At 40.8% G+C, this 23,653-nt stretch overlaps 1 protein-coding gene across 1 annotated transcript; it reads left to right on the top strand.

Annotated features, from left to right (window-relative positions):
- The first annotated feature begins 288 nt into the window (after positions 1-288).
- On the top strand, positions 289-23,433 carry MCM6 (minichromosome maintenance complex component 6). Its single transcript, XM_050969220.1, has 17 exons — positions 289-458; positions 1,853-1,999; positions 2,815-2,925; positions 3,618-3,867; positions 5,395-5,560; positions 5,645-5,790; positions 7,294-7,444; positions 8,096-8,237; positions 9,579-9,720; positions 9,887-9,994; positions 10,477-10,632; positions 11,453-11,581; positions 12,330-12,491; positions 14,088-14,223; positions 14,508-14,675; positions 17,946-18,085; positions 22,899-23,433. Exons 1-17 carry the CDS (start codon positions 361-363, stop codon positions 23,010-23,012), a joined length of 2,466 nt encoding a protein of 821 aa, XP_050825177.1. The 5' UTR covers positions 289-360; the 3' UTR covers positions 23,013-23,433.
- Positions 23,434-23,653: the final 220 nt, after the last annotated feature.

The raw sequence follows: 23,653 nt of genomic DNA on the forward strand, positions 1-23,653 counted from the left end.
GACTGAAAGGGCCTTCAGGCCTCTTCAAGCGAAGAAAGGGGCCTCCACCATTGCGCATGCGCAGCTGCTGCTGCCTGCGGCGCTCAGACACATTCCCCAGCAGAGGCTGAGCTGTTGTTTCACTGTCCCTTAATTTGCCTCCGCCGACTCGCAAACTTCCCCTTTAAATGCCACCTCCCCTCTATTTGCAGGCCGTCGGGTTTGGCGCGAAAATCTTGCCGGGGAATATTCGGAAGAGGCGGGGCGCGGGCAGAGGTGGCCGCTGATTGGTCGGTGGTGGCTCCCGCAGCCACGTGGCCTCTGTCCGCAGCGCGGGAGTTGCTCCTGGACCGGTGGCGGTGAGAAGGCTGAGCGCGAGCCATGGATTTAGCGGCCGGGGATGCGGGGGCCGCGCATCAGCAGCTCCGCGATGAGGTGGCGGAGAAGTGCCAGAAGCTGTTCCAGGACTTCCTGGAGGAGTAAGTGCCCCCGGGCAACGGCAGCTGTGCGCCCCCCGCCGCCGGCGGGACGCTGTCACGGGGCGGGGGCAGCAGGGCCCTTACCCTGCACTAGCTGCGCTGCTGCCCTCTGCCCCCCTTGGCGGAGATGCTCCCTGCAGGAGGCGAGAGGAATGGGCGGGGGAGGGGCGCACCTTGCGGCTGCTCTGAGGGGCCCGACTCGGCTTCAGGAGAGGCACCTTCCTTACTCGGCAGCCTCCTCAGCCACGTCTCCCCGGGAGCGCGCCGCTGTGCCTTGGCCCGGAGGCCTCCCCAGCGCCTGGAGCTCGGTCTGTTAAAACCACGGACGCTGCGGGGTGGAGGAGACCTGGGTCAGTGCGACTGCTTGATGGGGGCTGATTCTCCCGGCACCTCCCTGCACTGATGCTGCCTCTCCTAGTTACAATCATACACAGCTGAGCTTGTTTGCAGCTGGTTGGCGTCCATTATGTTTGACCTGAAGGGGAGGTGTCTTCCCCCTGGTTTACTTCTGTTCGAGCTTTCTCTTGTTAAAGTATAATCCCAGATGGTTTACAGATTAATAAATTGTTAGACCCTTATATGAGATTTCCTTGTACCTTACTCACTGGTGCTTTGCTTTGTGCATTTTGGATAGCTGTGCACAGAAGATGTTAATACTTGACAGAAATCAGCCTTTATTTTGTACCCTTGGTTTCTTGTACAATCATGCACATGTGACCTACAAAGGTTACTGTTAGCAAGACTGTCAACTCATTTTGGCCTAGATTTGAACTGTGTTTAAATTTGGTGCTTCATAATATCTCATTGTCATGAATAGTGAGTCTCTTCTAAGGCTCATGAGAGAGAATGTGGGTCTCCCTTGGGTTATTTGAATTTTCCCAGAGAGAACTTTTCTTCCAAGTCATTGACAGGAATGTTTGTTCAATAGCTGTTAATGAAGCTTTATACGGTGTGGTCAAAAGTTCCTTTATCTCTTGGTTGCTTAAGTTTCATTTTTCACATTTGAAGTTCAGAGTTCCCCTCTAGGGGTCTTCAATCAAAAACTAAGGCTGTCACATGGTGCTATTCCTCATATCATCTGTAACACTCATAAAGAAATAAAACACATTTTACCTGTGCAGGTCATTGTTAAACTATAAATAAAATGCTGTCTGGGGAACCAGGTACGTGAAGTACAGATCCAGTTGTATTAATTCATGTTGAATTCGCCATTTGTGGATCAGTGGACAAAGGGGCAGGAGGAAACTTGTATTTGGCAGTGACGTTTGCAAGTGCTAGTGTTATATGGCTTTTTCTCCTACCCCCTTTACACGGGGCATTGAAGAATTGTATTCAGTTGCTGTTTGGTATACAGTACTGCAAAACTTTTTTCCCTGAAATGCTGTCCCTTTCAGATTCCAGAACAGTGATGGGGAAGTCAAATACTTGCATGATGCTGAAGAGCTAATCCGCCCAGAGAGGAACACATTAATTGTGAGCTTTGTGGATTTGGAGCAGTTCAATCAGCAGCTCTCTACCACTGTCCAGGAGGAGTTCTACAGGTAAGGCTCACCTGAGAACTGGGCAACATGACCTGGATATTAGTGTTAAAAACATTTCCTCCCATTACATCGGAACTTTCTGCTGACTGGCCCGATTACTAGCTCTGCCCACTTCAGGTGTTGTGTTCAGAACTACCACCAAACATGAGGCAAATAGGCAATTGCATCTGTGCTGTGAGAAAAGGAGATGGACAATATGGAAATACTAAATGAATCCACCCATCGTAGTACTTGCTACTTTGAAAATACTTTATTGAGCCAGTTGCTATTTTCTAGTCTCAACATCTATTTCAGGCTAAGCTTGACCCAGAAGACTTAGGGCTTGTCTACACTGGCACTTTACAGCGCTGCAACTTTCTTGCTTGGGGGTGTGAAAAAACACCCCCCCAAGCGCTGCAATTTTCAGCGCTTTAAAGTGCCAGTGTAGACAGTGCACCATCGATGGTAGCTGTGCTCCCAGTGCTGGTAGCTATTCCCCTCGTGGAGATGGGATTTTTTTATAGTGCTGGGAGAGCTCTCTCTCGTAGAGCTCTCTCCCAGCACTGTGCCAGCACTACACAAGCCATGTTAAAGACATGAAGTGAAGGTGTGCCCTTAATAGTGAAATAAGCTTAATACCCAACCCTCTTGTTCAGAATGAAGAGCAAAAATGTGATATCCCACAGTATTTCATATTTGGCATATTTATACTTGCTTACGTGTGTCCTGACATACTAAAATCCAAAACTTACAAAGGGAGGCCTTTGGCTGGGTGTAAAGGGGAAAGGAGTTATGTGTAACTCCTGTAAAATGTGAAATTCTTTCCTGTATTTCAGAGTTTATCCTTATCTGTGTCGAGCAGTGAAGACTTTTGCCAGAGACCATGGAAATGTTCCTCCAAACAAAGACTTTTATGTTGCATTCCAAGATCTACCTACCAGACACAAGTAAGATATTATATATATAGTTGAAACACATTGAGCTGGACTAAGCAGACGTAGGATAAAGAAGATCTGACAACAGTAAACACGTGACACTGCAATGAAACTTTGAATAAATTAATAGATTCCAAAGCCAGAAAGGGACCACTGTGATTATCTAGTAGTCTGACCTCCTGTGTAACACAGGCCAAATAATTTAGCCAAAATAATTCCTAGAGCATATCTTTTAGAAAAACATCTAGTCTTCCACAGAAATATTTTCCAAGCCCTCTGTCGCTTTTAAATAGACAAGCGTTCTGTGACTTGTCTATTTTAAAATCAGTTTAAAACATTTTTTTTCAAAACACAACTTTGATGCATTTGTAATGCTGACTTAAACTTTAGAAATCATTCAAACTATGTTCTTTATCACAAATAATTTTAGAAACACAGAGTAAATGAGCAAGTTTCATTAATGCTAAGCATGATATTGGCAGTAATATGTCTGTTGTAGAATTATGTTGGTGTGGTACTGAATGCTCTTAAGGACCCCAGTTAAGTAAAGCACTTAAGCTTGTGTTTAGATTCTGTTATATTACTTAGAACTTAAGCACATATTTATCTTAAGTGCTTAAGTATTTTGCTGAAATGGGGCATAAAACTGTGGAATGCCAGGTCACCTAGGATCTGAATGGCTATTAATCTGATATTTTTAACAGAATTCGAGAGTTGACATCAGCCAGAATTGGCTCATTGATGCGTATTAGTGGACAGGTGGTACGAACCCATCCAGTTCATCCCGAGCTTGTAAGTGGAACCTTCCTGTGTCTAGACTGTCAGACAATGATAAAAGATGTGGAGCAGCAATTTAAATATACACAGCCAAACATCTGCAGAAACCCAGTATGTGCCAATAGAAGGAGATTCCTGCTGGACACAAACAAATCAAGATTTGTTGACTTTCAAAAGGTATTTCCATGACTTCCCTAGAACTTTGTTGGGTGTATGTGTTAATGATGTCTGCGTATTTAGAAGGTGCTACTGCCACTAGTTCACATTTAATCTTGATTATATGGAGTCAGATATTTTGCAGTCCTAACACAAGGCACTTGAATTTATAAGTGGCTGTTTTCTATCTCCAGAAGATGTATTTTTAAGTGTTTGAAGTTACAGATGAGACTTAAGCAAGTTTCAGACTTGAGATGCTTTATTCGTCTATAAATAAAACACATTTTAAGGCAGGAGAGCGTCAATGCCAGTTTCCATAATAAGCAAGGTAAAATTGTTCTATACAAATATTATGCCAACAGTTTTTTCTGTCCACCTAAAATAGAGTTTAACAGTTATTAACTTTGGTTATGACTGAATTATATTAATATGGAGTGATTCAGATAAGCAAAGCCCAACCCATTTTATCAGGCTTTTAAAAAACAGTAGCCTTCATCTCTTTTTTTATGCTGAAACACTGTTGTTGTTTTTTTTTAAACATGGTTTAATGAGAATGCTATTTTGAATTTCAAATTTATTTTGTTATTAGGGTATGTAAAAATTGGACGATTTTTTGAAAAAATAAAACATTGGATTTTTTAATTGATTTTTTTGTTTTTATTAAATTTTTTTCTTTTTAAAAAAACCACCCTATAATCGGAATTTAATACAAAATATGTTAAGACCTACATTTATAATCTCTCAAAACATTTTAAATGAAAAATAAATATGCTGTTTAATTACATTCCAGCTCCTGTCCTAATGCAGTTTGACACAAATCATGAACAAAAAATTATATAATAAATAAGCAATATATAATTCACTGTTTTCTAACATACTAAAAATGCACATTAATAAGAATCTGAAAATATTAAGCTTTATAATTGATTTAAGCAATGTATATTGTTATAATGTACATGCCTAGAAAACAAAAAGATGTACCAAATCTAGTGTGAAGGCTCTGTATAGTTGTAAATCAACATGATTTTTCTAATGATTATATTAACCAATGTAAATATTTTCTTTCTTAGAAAATAACTGAAGTACAAGGGGAAAAAGTTGATTAAAATCTACTTAAATTGAGGCTTTCCACTTGGCGATTTAAATTGCCATGATTTTAAATTAATCCACCCTGCTTTTTTACAATCTTTACTGTGTAGATAGGGCCTAAATTAACTTATGCATTCCTTTTGAGGAAGGAAGAAAAATTAACTCTTTAAATCTGTCACTGCACGGCATTTTCCCCAGTCCTCAAATTAGTTTTCTGACTTCTTTGCACCCTATCCAGTTTTTCCAACATCCTTAATCCTCTGCTCCAGTAGGACATTTTAAATAGTCACCTTTTTTTATTTAAAAGGAAGTGGCATGATTTTGTTATGACTGAAGCTTCCAGAGGGCAAATGCCATTTCCCCACATGTTAGATATAAAAAGTTTAGAAATACTTTTAAATTGCTAAAAATTTAACTTGTCAGTTTCAGCAGAGCATTTAATATTCTCTTCCTCTTTAGGTTCGCATTCAGGAGACGCAGGCTGAACTGCCTCGAGGAAGCATTCCTCGCAGTGTGGAAGTGATCCTGCGTGCTGAAGCGGTAGAGTCAGCCCAGGCTGGTGACAAGTGTGACTTCACAGGATCGCTGATTGTTGTGCCCGATGTAGCTCAGCTATCCACCCCAGGTACACTACTGTCTGTAAATGGCGACTTAAGCTGTCCTGTGTGCATACTTGAAACAAAATTTAAGACTCTTGTTCATATGGCAGGTGTGCGTGCAGAAACTGGTTCTCGTGTCAGTGGTACAGAGGGTTATGAAACTGAAGGAATCAGAGGACTTCGTGCTCTGGGAGTCAGAGATTTGTCCTATAAACTAGTCTTCTTAGCATGTTATGTTGCTCCAACAAATCCACGGGTAAGTATTTCAAGAAATAGACTTGACTTAAAGATCTGGCTTGAAGATAGTGGTGGATTTTTTGCCTCTCCTAGGGAGTGAAGCTTCAGTTTATATCTGTTTATGATTTTTCCCTGGATCTGATGTGTTGCAAATGTTATATTGCTACATAAACCAAGATGGAAGAGGAAAGTCTCTCTTCCCATGTTCGCACTGTGTCAAATCTTTTCTGCCCCCTGCTAGAGACATCAGTGCCCTGACACTTCCTGCCCAAGGAAAACCACTCAGTTTAAGCAAACCAACAAGATAGTTCTCCAGAAGCCTAGGACAGTCAAAAGGAAATACTGACCAATCAGAAACCAGCAGGCTGTGCCTGCTTTTGATTAGGGGCAGAGCTGGGTGAGACTGGGACAGAGGAGGAACTCCTCAAGGATAAGCCAGAACTCAGGTTCACATCAGGGGCCTTTCCCTAAACACTGCAACTTAGCATGTACATTTTAAGGTTGCCTTTTTTCCTCTTTGTATAAAGGTACAGACAACCAAAACCTGAGTTGTTGTTGTTGTTTTATTATTTGTTATTGTTTAGAGACTGATGCCAAGTTTGCATCAAAGGCTGCCCTGTGCCAAGCGGCAGCCAAGCCTTGCAGACTCTGGCAGGGACCACGTGCAGTACCATGCTTGGGCCTGAAGGGGTTACTAGAGAGCAGCCCCGCCTCCCACACATATACTTCAGAGGTGTAACTATCTGGCCTACTGTAGAGTTTTTTAAAATAAGAAGGTAGTAAATGACTCGTCTCCTATCCAGTCATACATCTTTCCCATCTCTCCCCACATCTCAATCTCCTGGGTGTTTTAAGGTCATCTTAAATGTTACATGAACAATACCAAGCTCCTGATCCTGAAATTGTGGTTCTTTGGGTGCTCCCACAGTACAAATGAACTAAAAACAATTTTTAAAACTATCTGTGGCTAAGTTTTAACGTAATTTGCATAATTTCAGTAGCAACTTGACATCTGCATAGATGTGTATTTGAATCCTTCCTAAATTTACTGGAAGCAGAAGTGTACTTACTCTAGTATTAGTGATCTGCTTTCCATTTCCAATTAATTTCAATAGAGAATTAAAAGTTTAGTTTTAGCACAGACTCTTTAACCCCTTTCACTACTGAATTCTCTTTTGCTATGGGCAAAATGCTGCATGTGGTTCCATTGCTTTGGGAGTGAAGGGGCTCAGTGGTATTACTGGAAAAGAAAAGGATGTTCCAAATGTACTTTTTCCATGGAAATCAAAAAGCATAACTTAAATTCCTCAATTTTTTATTTCCCTGTTAAACAAGCCCACATGCTTCTGTAGAGATCCCAGCAGGCTATACTGAACAGAAACCTTATTTGTCTTTTCCATGCTAAACTTGTGTGATTTCAAGCCTGTAGTTTTCTTTCCTCTCCCTCCCCACCCACCCCAGCACTGCCATACTTTGAATTTGTATCATGTTACCTCACTCTTACTTTCTTATTTGTATTTAGTTTGGTGGGAAAGAGCTCCGAGATGAGGAACAGACTGCAGAGAGCATTAAAAACCAGATGTCTGTAAAGGAATGGGAAAAGGTGTTTGAAATGAGCCAGGATAAAAACCTTTACCATAATCTCTGTACCAGCCTCTTCCCTACTGTACATGGTAAGAGTCCAGCTGTTATGGCAGGGTGAGCAGATTGCATTCTTGATAGTATCCACTACTGCTATTCAGTCATGTGTTGGGACGGGTTGAAGACATGTAACTAATATCTCAAATCTTCCTGTCTAGTTTTTATATTGCTCTATAAAAGGTTGGGTTTTTATTTAATATTTTGGAATGAAATGCAATCAGAACAGTAATTTCCGTTACAAGGGTGACCTGTTTATTTCTAGTTGTTCAGTAAACCCTACAGCCTAGCAGTTGGATGCAAACTTTGTCTGGTATAGACGCTCAAAAACATCCAAGGGATGGGACTTCACATATCTCTGTTCTGAATGGTGTGTATGAAATACTTGTCAGACAATAGCTGCAATTTGATATTTTGACACTGGCTCAGAATAATTGCTTGTGAACTCACTTAGGTGCCCCTGTTCTGTCCAAAGATTTGGGGCTGCTATAGTGCCAAGGAAATCAGCTTCTTTGTAATTTGCTCTACCTTAAAATTGCATCGAGCATATAAATGCTGTTTCCAGTGCATGTTGTTGAAATACATGAGATTTTAAACTTCCATTGGGCTGAATTTTTATCTACACAAAGTGTAACATCCCAAAGCTGCATTATGGGCCATCACTGGAACTTCTCTTTATGGGGCAGGTAATGATGAAGTGAAACGAGGGATTCTACTGATGCTGTTTGGAGGAGTTCCTAAGACAACTGCAGAAGGCACTTCATTGCGTGGGGACATCAACGTTTGCATTGTTGGAGATCCAAGTACAGCCAAGAGTCAGTTTCTCAAGTAAGCATATCTTTAAAATCCAGCACTTAAATGTTGCCATTTGTAACCAGAGCTAGGAGTGTGTGTTGGGAGAAAGTTGTAAAGCACGTAATGAATATGGGAAGGCAATGCATTTGCCTCCTAGCTAGTACTTTGATATGTGTATTCAATAACTTAAAGGAGTAGTGTCAAGTAGTTCATAGTTAATCTTGTAAGGCTTAAAATATTTCTTCTTCTTCAGGTTTTACTGTATCCCAGAGACTTAAAAAAAAATCTTTGAGTCAAGCCATACTTGAGGTGTATCTGTACAGCATATTTATTCAGCCTTACCTCAGGTAAAGAGGAATAAGTTATTTGAGCACCTGTTTCCAGAACCATGCAAACACCACTGAATATTTTTTGACATACAGAAGCAAACAATAAACTCTGTTGGCTACACCGTAAGAACAATGTGGTGGTGGTGACATTAGATGCCAGAAATGGACTGGTGCTTGACAAATATGGTAACAAGTGTTGCTTTTGACAGAATTTGAGTATTAAATGCAGTATATATTTATACCCCTTTACAGCATGGTTCATACTACCCATTTTTAGAAAATAAACAAGTAAATTTATTATATTGTTTAATATTTGGTAAATTAAAACATCAGATATGACATAATGCATTGTTTTTATGGAGTTTCCACTCACAGCGTAGTCTAGAGGAACGAGCATAGACTTTGGAATAGGAAGAATTAAATTCTAATTCCAGTTCTGCACTGACTTGTGAGAGGCCTTTGACCAGTTGTTAAACATATCTGTGTTTTCCCTCCACCTGTAAGATCTTTATACTTTACTTCTGAGGTCCAGTAGATTTTTTAGAGGCTTAATGATTGCATAGCACTCAGAACATGTTGGGAAAGTAACTGAAATACTTCTCTGATGGATTGTATTTAGTAAGGAACAGCCTATCCTAAATTTATCAACTACAGAGGGACAATCTACACTCACTGCTATATTTGCTTTCCACAAGCTACTCTTAGTATAACCTTTTTGAGAGAGGTACCCGAATATTTAGATGCCAATATCTAAACTGTATTGTTACATTTTATTAATCTGCAATGTCCCAAATTTAGGTTATGTACTATCTCGGGGAACAGCAACCTTCCGTGTCCTCAAGTTCAGCTGATCACGGCTTCTGCTGGCCTCAGTTTGCCGCTCCAGGCCAATGGGGGTGGCTGGAAGCTGCGGCCAGCATATCCCTTGGCCTGATACAGTGGTAGAAGGCATCACTGTGTAAAAGTTCTTGTATCTGCACCTTCTGCAACATTTCTAATAAAAGTGGATAGTTAGTGCAGACTAATTGGTACCTCTCTCCAACAGACATGTGGAGGAGTTCAGTCCCCGTGCTGTGTACACCAGCGGGAAAGCCTCCAGTGCTGCTGGTCTAACAGCTGCTGTAGTGAAAGATGAGGAGTCTCATGAATTTGTCATTGAAGCAGGAGCCCTGATGTTGGCAGATAATGTAAGTCCACTAACTAAAATCTGAAGCAGCATTTAAGAGTAGTAGGGTTCCAGTATTCTGTGTGTTGTTTTGATTCACTGAATACAATTTTGCAACAGTTTTTTGTCTTTTTTTGAGCTAACTGCTGTAGAAGTTGGATGATCTTATTTCTTTACACTTGTTTTAGGGGGTTTGTTGCATTGATGAATTTGACAAAATGGATATACGAGATCAAGTTGCCATTCATGAAGCAATGGAGCAACAGACTATATCCATAACAAAAGCAGGAGTTAAGGTAACTTGCACCATTCCTTGCAGAGTTTGCATGTGTATCTGTGTATTTGTAACATATATATTTAAATACAGATTACTTAACCATTCTGAGCCTCACTTTCCCCTCTCTGTAAAACTAAGAAACCTACCTTGAATGCATTGAGCCTTATATAATAAAGTGCCTGCTGCAGTATTTCAGATACTACTATCTTAACTGTTAAAATGATGACCTTTAATGTGAACTGTATATCAGGGCAAAGTACTAGGTAGCCAAAACTCTTTCGTGGCATCATTTCTACTGCTTTTGTTGTGCTGCTGCTGTCAGTAGAGGTTCCTTCTAAATCAGTGGGGATAGTGCAAAGTATGTGGCTGCATTAGCAAACAGATGCCTAAATTCTGTACCTACCAGTTGGAAGAGAAGCCATAACTTGTTGCATTTCCTTAGTAAGTGACACTGACAAGTGACATATTAAGGCTTTGGTAATTTTTTTCTTTCATTGTCAGGCTACTCTGAATGCCAGGACCTCCATTTTGGCTGCAGCAAACCCAGTTGGTGGGCGTTATGACAGATCAAAATCTCTGAAACAGAACATAAATCTGTCAGCTCCCATCATGTCCAGATTTGATCTCTTCTTCATTCTTGTGGATGAATGTAATGAGGTAAGTACAGGGGCAGGAGCTGTCAGAGCCTTTTCTTCTCTCTCTCTGCATTCTACAGAATTACAAGGCTGGAAATACAAATCTACCATACAGATTATGCTGATTTCTAGTAGTTTGATTTAACTTGTGCTTTGGCTGGTCGCTGAAGCTGTGACTGCTGCCGATAGTCAACATGGTATTTGCTTTGGTGTGCTGAGACCACAGTTTACTGTATTATCTGTGTTTTCTTGTACTCCCCTGTCAGTCTGTCTCTCCATCTTTTATATGTTATCTTAGATAGCCTTATACCCCATAGAATTTGCAGTCTTTTTTGCTTTTTGTACCCTGTCTAGTACGATGGGGTTCCTATCATTGGCTGTGGCTCTGAGCCTCTATGATAATACAGATAATGAGATGTAGAAAGCGTTGCCTTTCTCTGTTCCCTTCCCTAAGTGACTCTCTAACAGGCATTGAGTTGATGGAATGCACAGAAAGTAGTCTGAGATGAAGGAAAAGAGAATTTAGAATTCCCTCACTATCAAGTTCCAGATTCTACCACTTGTTTGACTAAGATACTATTCATAAAGTAAAGTTCCAAGAAGTCATGGCCAGTCTCATTTAGGTTTTTTACTACCTCTTCCATCTCTTTAAAACTGCTAATGTTCTAATGGTATCCTGTGGCATAGAGTTTTGATAGTTTTGCTTCTGGAAAAAGTAGCTCTGACATCAAGGGCACAAATGGGGGAGTAGGAAATGAAGGAACAATGTCCTTGTTGTGTGTTAAGTTGATGATGGCTTCAATGCTATATGAAAATGATCTAACAAAGCAATGATTTCTTAGGTTACGGATTATGCCATTGCCAGGCGCATAGTGGATCTGCATTCCAGAATAGAAGAATCTGTTGATCGTGTGTATTCACTAGATGATATCAGAAGGTACCTGCTATTTGCAAGACAGTTTAAACCGAAGGTAACTTTACTTTTTAATTTTATCTTAGAATACAGAAAGGTCTAAGGAAGTGAATTATCAGAGGGGTAGCCATGTTAGTCTGGATCTGTAAAAACAGCAAAGAATCCAGTGGCACCTGCATTGGGTGAAGTGGGTATTCGCCCACGAAAGCTCATGCTCCAATACGTCTGTTAGTCTATAAGGTGCCACAGGATTCTTTGCTGCTTTTAAGGAAATGAAGTTACTACTCTGCTTAATGCTTTCTTTGTACAAGTAGAAAGTAAATCAATGAACTGATCCAACAGTATAGCAGTTAATTAAGCTGTGGCATGGAAGCTTGGAATATTTTGGATCCACTTGCTCTCCTTATAAATGCCAGAACCTCCGACAGCACAGTTGAGATTGCGTTTAAAAACTTGAGCTGAGTGTCTGTCAGTACCAAAAACAAATGAAAAGCTTCATCATGTTTAATTCATATCTGTGGGTGTGGGAGAATAATCATTTCCTCAACAGTATCTGGTAATCTGTAGTGCAGTGACTTGTTGCTTAATCAAGCAACTGAATTGAAAACCTTTGTTTTGAAAGGTTACTGCACATAGAACAATGTAAATTTGAACATAACTGAAGCATATTCTTTGTTGTTTATCCAAATTACAACTTAAAAATGGCTTTTAGAAATATGCAGTGGAACTTTCAGAAGTTCTGCTAATGGAAGCAGTATACTTAAACCAGTTCATTATGAACAAATGTACCATCTTATTTCAATCAGATTTCTAAAGAGTCAGAGGACTTCATAGTTGAGCAGTATAAACGATTACGTCAACGAGATGGCTCTGGAGTTACAAAGTCATCCTGGAGAATCACAGTACGACAACTGGAGAGCATGATTCGACTGTCTGAAGCTATGGCCCGAATGCACTGTTGTGATGAGGTAACACTAAGCTTTTAAAAAAAGAAAAAAAAAATCAAACAGCTACATAAAGGCAATTAGCATTTTGGTCTTGAAACTTGACAGTGATACTCTGAATTTGCTTTTTCCTGGCCATTTTCTTCCCCAGCTTAAAATAAGGTGTCTGATTCACACAGTGCTCAGTTGTATGGCATGTCAGCTCCTCTTTCATGTTGCTGCCTTGTTCTCCCATATTTAAAAAATCTCTAGATGTTGTTGGGGGGAGGAGAGGGAGATATACTGTTGCTCACATTTTCAAAGTTAAGATATATGTGATCTGCCCAATTGGATATTAATTCATGTGCTTAACAATATTAATTTAAATGTTCACTGCTCATCAAAACATGTAAGGCAGGAGAAAGATAATATTATGAAGATCTACACAGTCTACTGAGATACAGCTCCATTGGCATTGTGATTGAGTGGGCTTGGGAGATGCTGCCACTCTCTTCCACCCCCAGTCAAGAAGGAGCCAAGCAGAACCCAGCAGGGCATCTAAGCCTCACTGACGCATTGCCAAGTATAAGGAGCCCAGCAAAGCCTATGGGTGTATTTGAACTCAGTAAGAGGGAGCCAAGACCAGGGAACCCAGAATACATGCCTGATCATATTTATGCAGTTGTTCAGATCTACTGAATGTGGTTTCTTGTATGGATGGGATTTGGAAAACTTCACTACCTTTTTTCATAATCTAATCCCAGTTAAAAAACCCATCTGCCTCATTGTGAATATAGGATTAACATGATTTTACTGATTACTGTTTGAATTTGACACACTTTGTTCTAAACTGATATGATATCCAAAAAATATCTGCTAGTTATGTTCTAAAGATGCTTGTCAGGTCAGAGTTTGGCTAAGTTTAGTTTTAAAAACCTTGCAGCCTGTGGTTGGGCTAATGAAGATGATTCTAGTTAATTGCTTTCTGGTTTCAAGGTGACACACTTCAATTATAAACAGTCTTGAATACTGTTGCCAGTCAAATCTCACAGCATTGTGTTGTTGTATTGGAAACCTGAAAGTGAAACAAGCAAGTTTAAATTTTCATTTTTCAAGTACTGTGCAAAAAACCCACTAGTGAATAGTAAAAGTGTCACTTTCTAAGAAAAGGTTAGGATTATCTGTAATTTAAGTAATGTTGCTTGTTGCGTTAAGGGTCAATGTCCTATCAAAAGTCATTAAGAGATCTTATAAAAATGTCATTGTGGGACTCGATGTTCTCTATTTATGTGGGCTCAGTTTGAACAAAACCTTTTTTCTAATTGCCAGCCTGAAAACTCACCATCAGCAGGCTATTTATTCCTCAGTAATCCTATGCAAATTTTCTGAAAGTCACAAGCTGTCAGAGGGCATAGTTTTGGAAAGAACCAACCTTGGCTGTCAGCCGAGGGTGAGTTTCTGGGGCTGGCAAAAAAAAAAAAAAAAAAAAAAAAAAAAAACTACTTTTGATGTAGGATTAGTAAGATGTGACTATGGAGGCTCTGCAATGCCATTCTTTGTGATTCTACCCTGAGAAGTAACTATCTGAAGTACAATTCTTAGGTTCTGAACACATGAATATGTTTTGCAAATCTCTCCTAGGTTCATCCAAAACATGTGAAGGAAGCATTCAGGTTATTAAACAAATCTATCATCAGAGTTGAGACTCCAGACATCAATTTAGACCAAGATGACGAACAGCAAATGGAGGATCAGGAGGCTGAAGATGGAGTCAATGGTAAGTCACTTGCTGACAGTTTCTGGCTTTGCTTGTGAATGAGAGGGGGGACCTTCCAATGTTTAGTGCTTAATTGTTTCACAGACTGCATCTGTTCTCTTGTTTCCTGCTTCAACCTCTGTCCCTACTTTCTCATGCTCCAGGGCTTGAGTAGGGGATTGTACTTAACTCTGGCACTATCTTGCTGTGATCTTGGGAAAGTCAGACTGCTTCAGCTTCCAGATCAGCATAACGATGCTAATTACCTGAAGTTTAAACTTTATTCATAAAAATTGTTGATACAGGTGGTGCAGATGCTCCAGCAGATGTCAATGGCCTTGTGAATGGGATCAGTGACCACTCTGAGGATACAAACAAAGATGCAGCCCCCAAGGCTTCCCTGAAACTTGGCTTCTCCGAATACCGCCGAATCTCTAACCTCATTGTGCTGCACCTCAGGAAAGCAGAAGAAGGTAAGAACTAATTTAAAAACTGTAAAGTGAATGGGCTACATCATCACAGATGCTCTTTGGTTATATTGTAGTGCAGGGCTACAACTCTGATCTGGCATTTGTCAGCAACAACATAGCTGGTTCGTGTAACAAACTTAGTTTGGGTCCGATTCCACATTCGCAGCATCGGCCCATTACCATTCAGATCAATGAAGCCATAATGCCAAATTCAGTATCATTCCTGCATGACTTTAATTTTAAGACAGCGGAATGAAAGGGCTTCCCCAGTGACCTCAATGCTCTTTATAAGAAAGATTGAACCAATACTAGAAAATTACAAACAGTTTATCAATGTGGTATGTATTGTGTGTCGACGCATACGTCATGAGACTGCAGAACAAATTATTTGCCAGGACTAACATCTGAGTGATCGGATTGGTACACAAAATAAAAGCAGAAGTTCAAAGCATCCTCATTCACTGAGGATATCATCGCAACTGGCAAAGAACTGGTCTCTGTACTAAAGGAGGAAAAACAGCAATAAAGGCAGAAACTCATTGAGAGTATGGACATGACCCACAGCAGAAAGAAAGCATAACCACCCAAGGAAGGCAAAGCGACATCTCCTAGAAAATGTTAGGGCACTGAACAAACAACCTAAGATGCCAGCTTAAGTGGCAAGAAGAGCAGGAGACTTTTGTATACTGAATTAACCTCCAGAATTAACGCCCTTAAGAATGGCAAAGCTGCTGGTCTAGTCAGTGTTCATACTGAACAAATCAAACCATTTGGACCAGCAATAAAGAACTGGTTAATTAAGTTGCTCAGATACATACAAAGAATCCAAGATCTGGCAGCAAGCATGTGTTGAGGCAGTCCTGAAGCTGCGGAAGAACACAGTGGAGCTGAAGAACTTGCAGACCTATATCACTACTGTGTCATCTCCACAAACTGTAAGAGCATCTCATCCTACACCGCCTATCACAACTTGTTGAAAAGGACCTAATCCTAGAGCAAACTGGATTCCGCCCAGGCAAGTCATGAACCTGTCAAATGCTGAACATCACTAGATACATTGAAGATGGCTTTGAAAATGGTATAATAAGAGTCAACAAATACAGCACCTGCCAGAAGCATATGACACAGTAAATCACTGAAGGCTCCTCACTAAAATATACATCATGAAAGGTCACCAACTTGTACAACTGATAGTGTCTACTAGAGAACCGATGTTTTTACTTCAAATAACACGGGAAGTGGAGCCAATGGTGGCAACAGAAAAACTGCCTACCAAAAGGGAGCATACTCTCCTCAATACTTCTCAGCCTCTATGTGAATGATCAACTCAGAGCTGGTGCTTGGCGTAAGCAGACTGAGCAATTGCTTAGGGCCCGAGCAGCTCAAGGACTATTAGCTTTTTATTATGTGTTGTGTGGGGCAAAAATGCATCTGCTTAAGACCCCCAATGGGCTAGCACCACCTCTGGATCAACTGGCAAAAGAAGTTTTATCTTCTGATGACCTAGGTGTCTCTGCCCAAGCCACGGCTCTTGCCCAGATCAAAGCTACACGGACATCAGCACTGTCAGGGCTCTGTCTGTCACATAGAGAATGAAGTGCATGCCAGCACAGCCAAAATGCAAGTCCTTCTCTTCCATTTTTGGAGTTGTGAGGCCAATAGAGAACTCAGCATCATCGGGAATGGGATATCACTTGCCCATTGATGGAATCCTGTCTACTGTGGAGTGTCGCCAGGCCGCATTCTCTCCTTCAAGGCACAGGTGGAGAAGATGATAAAAGGCAAAATTAGCACCTAGAGCAATATGCTCAGAAAACTTGCTAATTGCAGGGATCCCCATTTTGAATCCTAAGAGCCACTGCACTTGCCCGTCACTATTTGAGAGCTGAATACATATGTCCAGTATGGGAAAGATCAGCTTACAGAAAGCAGCTGGAACCTGTACTGATTGACAGCTGCCGCAGGTGTCTAAAACCAACAGACATGAACAAGCCTTTATGTGCTTGCTGGAGTTGCTCCACGAGATATCAGGAGAGTGGTCACAAGCAAAATTGAATGATTATAACAGGTTGAAGATACCAGACATCCGCTACATGGTGACACGTGGCCTCCCTAGCAGCAACAGAACTGCTTAAAAAATCAGCAACAGCTACACAACTGGAAATGTAACACACACTGCTCAAAATACTCAACAAAGATGACAAAATACACATTGATGTTGCCGAACCCTTCCTGCAGGTACCGAGAGAGATTGATAGACCTGGAGATGTTTAAATAGCCTCCAAGCAAGAGCTGGAAGGTCAATATGCGGAAGTGGGGCTATGCTAATAACTCGGACACATGTGACTCCAGTGAAACACACACCATCTGTTGGTCTGCCAGCTTTTGGAGAAATCATGAAGATCTCACAAGGTCTACAGACCAAGCCATATTATGTGCCCAATGCTGTGGAAACCTATGATTGTGGTATAAAGACACAAGAAGAATATCGTCTCAGACTGTACAACCCATTCAGAAACCAAGTTCAGACAAATCCCATGAGCAAACTTTTCTTAAATTAGACTTTGGGTTCATTAGCACCCAGTCAGCTAAACCAAAGAATGTTGGTTTGAAAGTTGAGAGAAGGCTGCATGGTTTGTCTTAATGAATTGGGTTGGAGGCCCTTTTTCACAGCACCATCGATCCACAATATGTCAGCCGAAATGAAGTCACTGCTAGGGTGAAACATGCAGCTGTTTGACAATAATATAGCAATCCTACAGAAAAAATTAAGATTGGAAGTAAAGATTGCAATATCCAGTTAAAGCTGCAAAAGTGGTTTAGGTAGACAGAATGTGCAGTTATTACAAAAGACACTAGTGTCTTCCTGTTTGGGCAGAACAATAATGCTTTACTTGGAGGAAACTAGACAGCGCTGCTTGCCACTGCTTCTTACCTTTTGAATCTTCTGCCTGGTGTTTTTTCCAGACAGCATATTTAGTTTGTGAGCTGCATGGATGGATAGAAATGAGAGCTTCAGTTCTCAGTCTAAGTGTGACTCCAATGTGATTGTGACATGTCATCTGTCATCAGACACCTCATTTCCTGGGAAATTAAAACTCCTTGATACAAATAATCTGACAGGTTATTTTGGGCTTCTCTTTTCAACATGTAAATGTTATACTAAGTCTTCTCTTTGACAGTTTGATTATTATCCTCCTGCTGCTGTATGTTTGTGCAATCTGGGGATTGGCATTGTAACTAGAATAATCTAGGTTTCTTTTTTCCTTGCAGAAGAGGATGATTCCTCATTAAAGAAGAGTGATCTTATTAATTGGTACTTAAAGGAAATTGAATCAGAAATAGAGTCTGAAGAAGAGCTTATAAATCGAAAGAAGATCATAGAGAGAGTCATTCATCGACTTACACACTATGTATGTATGCAGTTGTGTGGATATTTAAAAGGGTTTTTAGCTTATAAATGTTTTTTTGATGCATTTGACAAGTTAGGAACATACAGTATGTCTGTGCGCAGGCACCAATAATTGGCGCTGTATAAACACCTAGATATCTTTCTCTTAAAACTCCGGTCGTGGAAGCAATGTCAGAATTACAAGCTGAAAAAGGAGTGAGTGGATGTGAGTGAGTTTCAGGCATTACATACTTTCCTTTTCCAAGTATTAGTAGATTTCCTTTTGTCCTGCTGAATTGCAAACAAGAAGTGGTTAATAGCAGGCTGTGATACTCCCTGAAGCTTTTCATGAACTCCGGTTTCAAGGGTTTCTATTTTTCTTGTAGTGACTTGCAGGCATTCAGTAAATAACGTGAGCCTCCCGAGGAATGGAACTTTCCCCTTTCTTTTGCCCATGTAGCTGAAATATTCTTGTGATCAGGGTTCCGGGGCGGGCCACACTGAGATTGCTTGGTTAGAGCAAACTGCAAAGAATGGGGCTGATAATCCCCCAAACTGGTGGTAATTCTGATACTTAGATTCATCAAGCCAGCAGCAAAATAGTTTCCCCAATACCTTACTGGTTTACCCAGAAGCCAGAAGTACAGTTGTCTTAAAGCAACCCAGCCTTGAGCTCCTACCCAGACAGCCAAGTCAAATACAGGATTACTGAAAATCTTATTCATCATATAAAAAGTTGTACCAGTCCCAAAGGACCAGACACATTACCCACCAGGTCAATGAATATTTCAGATCTTAACAAGAATTGGCTATAAGTGTGTCTTTGGGTAACTAAACTAAAGTTTATTAAAAAAGGAGAGAGTGAGTATTGGTTAAAAGATCATTATGCATACAGACATACATAGAATCCTTAGGTCAATTTCATAGTAGAGATGGTGAGCTTTAGAGTTGCAAAGAGTTTTCAGAATTAGTTTCATAGGTTAGAGTCCAGTGTCCAATATCGGGGTGACCCACTCTGGAGCTGGGGACCTCAGTCTTGTGACTCAAACATCCCCTTATGAAGCTTTAACAGATCTGAGATAACAGGATCAGGGACCAAGAGCTCTTCTTATATTGCTCTGGCAGGCCATCAATAGCCTCTTGACAGCAGGCATTCCTTGGGTGAATAACAGTGGCTTTACAGTAACCTATTTCCTATGTATACACAGGAAACTAGTTGCATTCATCAGCATAAGGTAATTATCCATTAAGCAGTTGAGAAACAGTTTACTACCATCTTCAGTGAGAAATCTAGTCAATTATGTTCTTACACCCAAGTTCTATCTAAATGTTAATATTTCCCTTTTGATCTCTGAATCAATAGATATAGTAACAGACAGTATGGGTTTGCATTTCAGAGCTCTAGTCTGTGGCTGTGTTAGCTATTTATAAGGGATAGCCCTAGTTACCATTTATATACTTTGCTAATATGTCTTTTTAAAGGTTAAATTTAGGTCATTTAACTTGCTAGTTGCTTTCTGGCTCAATGTCACAGTCCTCACTCGTGAGTTTAGGTCTCTGTCACTGTGGCGTAACTCACTCTCTGGAAATTTAGCTTCTGTCTATCTTTTCTCTCTGTATTAAAATGACAGCTGCGAGAGGGAAGCTGAGAAGTCAGTTTTAATCAAAAGCCTAACTAGAAAGTACTCTTTGGTCTATACTTGGCAAGAAATGCTGCTTCTCATTATGGCAGTGTTTGGGGCAGGCAAGTCTATTACTTAAAACAGTGTACAAATGTTGCTAAATTGGTTTGCTATGTAAATTCTGCAGTGCCAAGAGTTACTGTTTTTAGGGTTTATCTACCTTGGGAGGGTACCTATTCCTGACTAAATAGATTAAAGCTAATTTGGTACAAGGCACTCTTATTCTGGAGTAGAGGGACGTAACCTCCTTGCAGCTCAAGTGCCACCCAGCTCAATCTCCAGCAAGAAATGGGTTGACTGTTCAGTCTCTGTCATTGGCAATCTTATTGTGCCAACTGAAGTTTTCGGTGACTATGTGATTGCCAACCATGTAGGGGCATTCACTTTGTTGGTCTTCCACGCTAATAATATATCTGTACCAAGAAAGCTGTCAAAACTGAACCAGGGCTGATGAAAGTAGTTGCTGGGTTTGGCTATGAATATCCTCATTGCTGATTTTGTCCTGCCACTTGATATGGAGCAACTGACCAAGACTATGAGAAAAGACAACATCGGTCCAGTGCTCTTCAGCCTTCCCTTAGTGTCCTTTCCTAGTTTTGCTGCGATACAAAAGAGTTGGTATAACTGTAGGTCTGTAGATAACACCGCTTTGTAGAAACCTTGTTGTCACAATGTCTCCATAGAGGCCGTTTTAGGGCCTGGAATATGGCAGCAACTGCTGCTGTATGAGCATCCACATCTTGTGAATATCTTCCATGTGGTCTGTGATGCTTCCTGAGTATTTGACAGTTGCCACCTACTCCAATATCGTGACTGGGCAGGTTAATACTGAGCTAACTGTAATCAGGAGCTGGAGGCTGATAATGGCCAGGGACTTGGTTTTGTCCATATTAATAACAAGGCCAGTGCATGTTGCTTTGTGCCCAACCAGATCAACCGTCCTCTGCAGCGATTCACCAAACCGACCCAACAAAGCAATGTTATCAACATATTCAGTGTTTTTGAAAACAAAATGATATTCATCCTAATGTCACCAACAGCTGCCTTTTCATGAGCTGAACATGCCTGGAGGTGGTCAGCTGCCTTTTCAGCAGCTGACCACCTACAACAACCTGGTCAATTATCTTTGTAGCTGAAATGGAAGAATCATCTGCCCCACATCCTTTCTGTAGTGGGGGGCCCAAAACTGGACTCAATACTCCAACTTGGGTAGGCATATCCACATTGGTTTTAATCTAGATATCACATCTTAAAAATAGTGAAAATGTGGTGGCACAGGCTTCAGTGTCTTATTGACACCCAAATGGTTCATCAGCAGAGTTGGAACCCTTAATTTTTCCACCCTGACCTCAGCCATTTCAGCTAATGGAATAACTGATAACAAGAATAGGTTGTCATCTTCTGCGTGGAGCAGCATTAGAAAGGGATGAGACACACACTTTGCCAGTGGCTTTCACAGTGATTTGCCAGCGCCAAAGAAATGGTGAGACAGTCTGGAATCTTGGGTTTTGTTCCAGGCTCTGGAGAGAAGTATGCTCTAGTCAACACAGACTCTACTGCCCCATTCCCTCCAACCTGTCCAGTATATTCCTCACCCGTGATTCCTTGTACCAGTTGTATTCTCCTCATTTACCCAGTCTAAATCTGTGTGTCTCAGGCCTAGTCTCTCTTGCCTACCCAGTTCGGTTCTCCTCTGACTCGTCAGATCTGTCTCCCCTAACTCCAGGCTCCTCACAGATAACAGCTCAGTTTTTCTCTCGCCTTATCTTCCAGCCCACCCCTAGTCCCACCAGGCTCCTTGTTGTGATTTGCTCCTTTCCCTGTTCCAGCTCTGGTTCTTGTCTCCTCTGCATTTGAGTCAGTTGACTTTTTCCTCCATACTGCCTGAGCACCAGGAATGAGGGCATTGAATTTACAGGAAAGGCAGACTCCTTGCCTCAGTTCCACTGCCTGGCTCCACCTCCGCTTACAGCAGCCATTACAGGGAAAGTTCTGTTTTGACCCTGTGGCCCCGGACCAGATGGAGCATGCTCAGTTGCTCTGTGAGGATGGCGCACGTGCAGTCTGGGCACATGTATGAGCTGTCCTCAGCAGATGGAAACTTTGGAGACTTTAGCTGCTAAAATCTAAGACTTTACTGAGCATGTATGAACTGTGAATTTACCTCCCCACCTCCACCCCCAAAAATTATAATTTGGTCAAATTTGGGCAGATTTTCTCAGGGACAGCAAATCACACAACCCAAATTTCAAGTCCCTACTCCAAAGTATGAGGACACAAGAACTATTCAAAGAAAAGGTTGCCAAAATGTTTTTACATTGTTTTATTAATGTATTTTGCCCCTTAATCTCATTCTTGGAAATAGTTGAACCATTTTGGCTGAAATTTTCAAAATAAAAATTCATCTGAGACATGCAGGCATGGAAAATTTCAGATTAGATGGCTAAGGCTTGGTAGTGTTATAAACAATTTAAAACATTCCTATAAGGGTAAGTGTTGAGCAACTTTTAATAATAGGTGGTGCTATCTGCCCCACCTGTAAGAAGGGTCAGCTGCTCTAAGAGGCAAAACACAGGGAAAAACTACCAGAAGAAGAGAGCCTGTGGAATCTTTGCAGGGAAGAATTGAAGCAGACAGCATGTACAATGGAAGAGTGGGGAGAGACGGGGATAATGAAGTCTGGGTAGCATGAGGACTAGGTGAAATAAGGATGGGCATGCAGGATTAAAGGGGTAAAAGTAGCAGTGAACCACATCCTTGGGAGGAAGGCTGATCTGGTTGTTTAGAGCACTAGGCTGTGGGAGACTTGGATTTAATTCCCTGCTCCACCACAGTCATTCTCTGGCTCTTGGCAAGTTGCCTAGAGCCAGATCCCCAAAAGTATTTAGGCATCAGACGCCTGTTGAAATCTGTGTCTCAGTTACTCCATCTGTACTTGGATATCATAGCAATGGGGGTGCCATATAAGTACTTACGATAGAAACATGCGAAAGGGAGGTGAGGGAAAAGATGAAGTAAAGTGCAAAAGGGAGTTGACTTTTCTTTAAAAAAGAACAAACACTTACTGCATTAGAATTATATTTGAAAAATAACTGTGTTCAGTATTAAGGCTGTAAGCCTTTGTGTGAGTAAGGATTTTTGTGTCTGTTTCAGGACCACATTCTAATAGAACTCACCCAGACTGGACTAAAAGGCTCCACAGAAGGAGAGAGCTTTGATGAAGACCCATACCTGGTAGTTAACCCCAACTATCAGCTGGAAGACTAGGGGTTGTAACATACCATAGTAGGACTTAATTTGTTAATTGCATGTTGGAAATGCATTCTTTGTACACTGTTGCAATACTCACTGAATGGCTAAATTCTTAAATTTATATGAACACTTTGTTGTAGTGTGGAGCAGTACTCTTAGTAATACATGATTATTCATAGATATTCAGCATTCCTGGAACGTGGTTTTATATAAGTGATAAATTATATAATGTTTCTGTGGGTTTTTTTTAATGGTCCTCTTCCAAACAAGGCAAGGTAAGGCAACATGAAATCTTCAGCATGGAGCAATCCAGATGCTTTTTTAACAGTGGGGAAATTTGCACCATTCTTCTCTAGTATCTGTTAGTGAGATTTTATGATGTAGATTTTTACAATTCTGTTTTTCGTATTAAATAAATAAAAAATTGTTAAATGTCTGTGAATGTCTTGGGGGATGGCTTTGTTCTGAGACTGGGTGCTGTTTCACTTACGAACTTTCCTCTTACTCTGCTCTGCAAGCTGAAAATAATATAAATACTTGTATTTCAGACAAGCTTTTACCTTCACTGTCTAGCTGATGCTATTTGTAGAGGGTTTCTTTAAACCTTTCAATATCAGGTGATTAGAAAATCTGACTTTCGCTTTATTTTAAGATAT

Source organism: Gopherus flavomarginatus, chromosome 10 (assembly GCF_025201925.1).
Source record: "Gopherus flavomarginatus isolate rGopFla2 chromosome 10, rGopFla2.mat.asm, whole genome shotgun sequence".
Lineage (NCBI taxonomy): Eukaryota > Metazoa > Chordata > Testudines > Testudinidae > Gopherus > Gopherus flavomarginatus.